Source organism: Solanum pennellii, chromosome 1, assembly GCF_001406875.1.
Source record: "Solanum pennellii chromosome 1, SPENNV200".
NCBI lineage: Eukaryota > Viridiplantae > Streptophyta > Magnoliopsida > Solanales > Solanaceae > Solanum > Solanum pennellii.
This window is the reverse complement of record NC_028637.1, coordinates 70805606-70810556: the sequence shown is the minus strand read 5'-3', so window position 1 is coordinate 70810556 and position 4951 is coordinate 70805606. Positions and strand designations below refer to the sequence as shown.

Below are 4951 nucleotides of genomic sequence, written 5' to 3'. Positions count from 1 at the left end.
AGATATATTTGTCCAATTTTAATTACTTTAAGAACATAGTTGGCTTTTTCTTCCCATAAAATAAATTGACTTATCTAAATTCTATATAATAAAAGACAATACTACACATTTAAAATAAAATTAAAATATTTGAGAATTGTGTACTCAAAGAAGGACCCATAAGTGCTTTCACCGATAACAATAGTATCATTCTAGTGGTGCATATGAATTTACTTATATCTCTCAATAATATACGATAATTTGGGGTATAAGGTAGAATACTTCTCATATATTTAAGGGCCTCATTGGATAAGTGAGATACAACTTTATTCGTAAATGAAATAAAATATATTCTTAAATTCTTATCAAGTTTAGATTGTTTTTGATATTATTTTTTATTTTTTAGTAAGAGTTTTATGCTCTTACAAGAGTTTTAGACTACATTTATTACGTTATATGATAGGGGTGTATGTAATTTTAATTCATCAAATAGAAAAATATTTTTGAAACAACAATAATTAAAAAATAAAACTAATAATTTCTATTAAATTTAAAAATATTTTTAATAGATTATATTTTCTATTTAACAAATCTCAAACAATATGAATTAATGATTAGCCACCTCTTCTCATTGTTTATTTACTCTAGAAGAGCCGAAATAAAAAGTGTATGATGTAAAAAGAGAATATGAATTGTTGCTTAAACATTATATATCATACTTACTAAACAAATAATTAGAAATTGGAAGGTACATTGATGATGTTTTTTCCCACTCCTAAGTAGAAACGACAAAAGATGTTTTTTCTTTCGCTATGAAAAAACAGCAGGGTCTATAAAAGTTGAGGGAAAATGCATGTATCTTGAGGATTATTTTCCAAAATAAATTCAAATGACTATTTTATTTTTACTGCACCTTCTAGATATGTGTGTAAGAGAGTTCTTATTGGCAGACAGAAAAAGTAATTAAAAAAAAGAATATATATAAATATTGGAATATTGTCGAGTTCTATGGGCTCAAGGAAAACACTGTCCGTACGTTGGCAAGCAAAGTGCCAAAACAGAAGAAAGATTAATGGCGGTGACATCTTTTAAATTTTGAGATTTAAAGTAAATTTATTATTTTATATATTTTGAGTTATTAATTATTATATATTTTAAGCAGTTTATAAATATATAAATTTTATTTTAAAAAAATTGAAGATTTTATGAAGATATCTCTACTGTTTTTTGAAATTTATTCCGCGTATACACATAATTCGGAGGAATATGTGAGTGATTCATACACAACATCTCTTTCCTTTATCAAGAGTTCAACCAGTTGATATATTTCCACAAATAATTGAAATTCAATTTCTTGATTTGTATCTTTGATTTTGGAAACTTATAAAGTTCTTTCATCAAATCTTGATTAACGAACCTACAAAATCCTTCAAATTGTATCTAATTGTAGATATCTTCTCATTTCCAACTCTCAAAAAATAAAAAAAGTGATACATAAATTAGAACAACGAAAATAGAGTGTGTGTTAATTAAGAGATAATTGGGATGTTTATGATGTATATTAAATTATAATATAATTAAATGTCCATTAGTCACTAGTGACATTGGAAGCCACTGAGGTAGCATTCACACAATATGATGATAAGATCATAGAGTAATGGGAGACTTTACACTAAGAAGGGAATGGAATAAGAATTGCAGCAATATGGATTTAACTATATATAAAATACATAATTGAGAATATGCCACGTCCTTAAATCATTGCTTATGTACTTTTTTTCCCTTAATCTAGAGCAAGGACAATAATCTTTTAATCTGGTTCAGGTCCCATACGCTAGGTTTATGAAATTCCACAACTTAAATTGTTTAGAATAAGAAGCAACAATGACATTTTTACTAGTAAAGATAGTGGAACCAATTATGCACCCTCCTCCAGCATCAACTTTAATTTATACCTATAGCCTTTTCCCCATTCTATAATGCAACCTTAATTCTTTATTTTAATTAGCCATTTAAGAGAATATTCCTAAACAGTATATATAAATATGATTTTTTTGGCAATTAATTGACGATAATAGTTTAATCGTCGTAAAATATGTATTTTTTCAACAAATATTCTTTGTAAATGTCTATAATACCTATAACAATATTGAATCCAACGACAATTCATTAATGCTCATAAGATTTAACGTCTTTGTCAATGTGTATTTATTATTGATAAAAGTTAATATTTGTTGTAGTGCACATGTACAAGAAAAGAGAAAATAAATATCTAGCTACTACAATATAATCTAAGAAAAAACGAGATCTATTAGTCACTTACATATTGAATAGAAGAAATGATTTCATTCAGATCTCTTATAGATAAAAGGAATATCAAATTAACAAAAAAATTAGGATTGACCTACAAAATCAATACTCTTTATAATCCGAGGGTGGAATCTCCTGACTTTTATGTTATTACATTTCTTGTATCTTATATATATTGGTTTATATCATGCGCGCTAGAAAGAAGAATATAATAAAATAGAAAGAATATTAAAGATCATTAAAATGCAAAGAATATAATTAAAAGAAGTAGATGCTATAAATAATTAAAAATAAAGATGTTACAAAATCAATCCTTTTAACCCAACCCAACCAAATTCCATGAAAAAAAAAACTAAAATAGAGAAGAAAAGTAATTTTAGACTGTAAAAAAATTCACGAATTAATCCTACATGTATATATCCTACATGAGGATGAAATATTAATGCATCCACGGTTCTTCTATCGTAATCTGCGACCTCTATAATATATTTATTTTGTTTTCTACATGTGATGGATGATATTATGTTCATAATTTAATATTCAAACAACATTGTTGTTGAGTTGCTGCTGTAAAAACCACATGTCTTCAATATTCCATAAATTGTCAGAGAAATTTGCACCGTCCATCCATTGAGTGGTGTTTTGTTGATGATCTATAGCTGCAGCAGCAGCACCTTGAAATTCTAAAGCATGGTGAAAGTAACCAGTGGGGCTAATTAAAGATTCTCCAACAAGTTGAAAACAATCTTGTTGTTGTTGCGGATAATTGTAGCAACAATCAGTGAGGTCTGAGACAGGAGTTCCGAATGAGTTATCAGATGAAGCGGTTGCCGTGCTTGAATTTGTTACACATGTGTTGTGATCTATTTGTACTATGTTTTGAGGATTAATCACTTCTGAGGAGGTAGATGCCCCTGCCCCTGCAGCGGCTTGAATTCTCTCTACTAACCTTGGCATCCATAGATAACGCATAGTATCCTTAAATTGTTTGCTATTCACGTCACATTTAAGCTGTTTGGCATGTTTTTGTACTCGCGTTCTCCAGTAATTTTTTATCTCATTGTCAGTTCTTCCCGGCAAATGTTGAGCAATTTTTGACCACCTACACTCATTCATCACAATTCATCAAGTTATATTACTGAAATAAGAATTTTATAATATATAAGTGATGTTTAAAATGAAACATACCGATTGCCCCAACGAGAATGTAGTTCAAGAATCAAAAGTTGTTCTTCAAGAGTGATATTTCCACGTCGTACATCGGGCCGGAGATAATTCAACCATCTTAGTCTACAACTTTTCCCTGTTCGTTTTAGACCTATTTCAATTCCCATAACCATAAAAATATATTAGATTTTTCATTTCTTGAGATGAACTAATTAGTATCAATTGCCTTCTTCTTTTTTCTTTTTTTTAACGAAAAAGATATTTTTTGCAGCCAATGATATCTTTATTACATTTGGATGAGTGCTCTTTTGCTTTTAAAAGATTACCTAGTACGGAAAGAAATTATAAACCACACAAGCACCCACTTAAATTCTTATCTAACACCAACTTTCCAACAAGAAAACCCCATTTTTTCACAAGAATTTATCACACAAATAAAACACACAAGTATAAAATGAATTACCAGCACAACGAGCAAGAGTATTCCAACGACCTTCGCCATGATGAGCTATATAATTCATGAGGGTGAAGTCTTCCTCAACGGTCCATGGACCTCGTCGGAGGTCCATGTCATCTTCATTCTTATTTTTGGCATCTCCACGGCTCAAATTAACTTTAACATGTTGATGATCCATCAAGAATAATGATTTAACTCGAATCGGTCGAAGAAACTAATTGATTGATGATGGAAATAAAAGTATATTGATGGATAGATGAAACTAAAGAGAGAATAAAAGGTGTTTTTGAGAGAAAGAGAAAGTTGAGAAGAAAGATGTATGTTTGGATTACTACACGAGAGAAGGTGGTGGGGCTTTTTATAGATATATAGAAAGAGATAGGTTGGAGAAAAATTGTGACAATTTTAAAGAAAAAAAAAAGTGGCATGTGATTGTGAGTGAAGGATGAAGAATTTGAACTATCCCACAAAGCCGCAATATTGAATTAAACTCTACTACTAACTTCTTTTTTTTTAATTCTATAGTTTTAATTAATTAAAGTACTACTAGTAATTAAATAAAGTTAACTCGTTTGACACTTTTGACTTTGCCTGTACCTTCACCAGTTACAAATACTTATTATATTAGTTCCTAGAAAACGATATGCATATTGTGTTCTCCTAATTTTTCTACTTTTCTTTTTTCTGTATTTGTTGTTTAGACCTTCCAAGCAAGTTGTCATATAATTTTGACTTTCTATAACTTCACTTGTCAATTTTTTGAACTTATATTTTTGATTAACCGTGAAAGATTATTATAGACAAATAATATTTACACATAAAGAGCACTTGTAAGAACCATAACCAAATGTAAGTCATCTCTGAGCCTTAGAGTCAGTAAAAGAGAAATAACTAGTTATAAATTTGTTGAATTATACGAATGTACTTCCTAACTCTTTGCCTAGAGCCTTTTAAGAGCTTTTATTCATTTTATTATTTCCTTCTTAATTTATATAACTCTGTATTTATATTTCCCTTGTAGTTCTCTAATTTCTTGCC

The 4951-nt window shown here is 29.1% G+C and overlaps 1 protein-coding gene across 1 annotated transcript; it reads right to left on the bottom strand.

The window, feature by feature from the left end:
• Positions 1-2647: 2647 nt before the first annotated feature.
• LOC107028164 (transcription factor MYB78-like) lies at positions 2648-4253 on the bottom strand. The gene is made up of 3 exons (XM_015229213.2): positions 3920-4253; positions 3478-3607; positions 2648-3391 (listed from the first exon to the last, which is right to left on the bottom strand). The coding sequence occupies exons 1-3, from the start codon at positions 4089-4091 to the stop codon at positions 2830-2832; spliced, it is 864 nt and encodes a 287-aa protein (XP_015084699.1). The 5' UTR covers positions 4092-4253; the 3' UTR covers positions 2648-2829.
• Between the last annotated feature and the right edge of the window lie 698 nt (positions 4254-4951).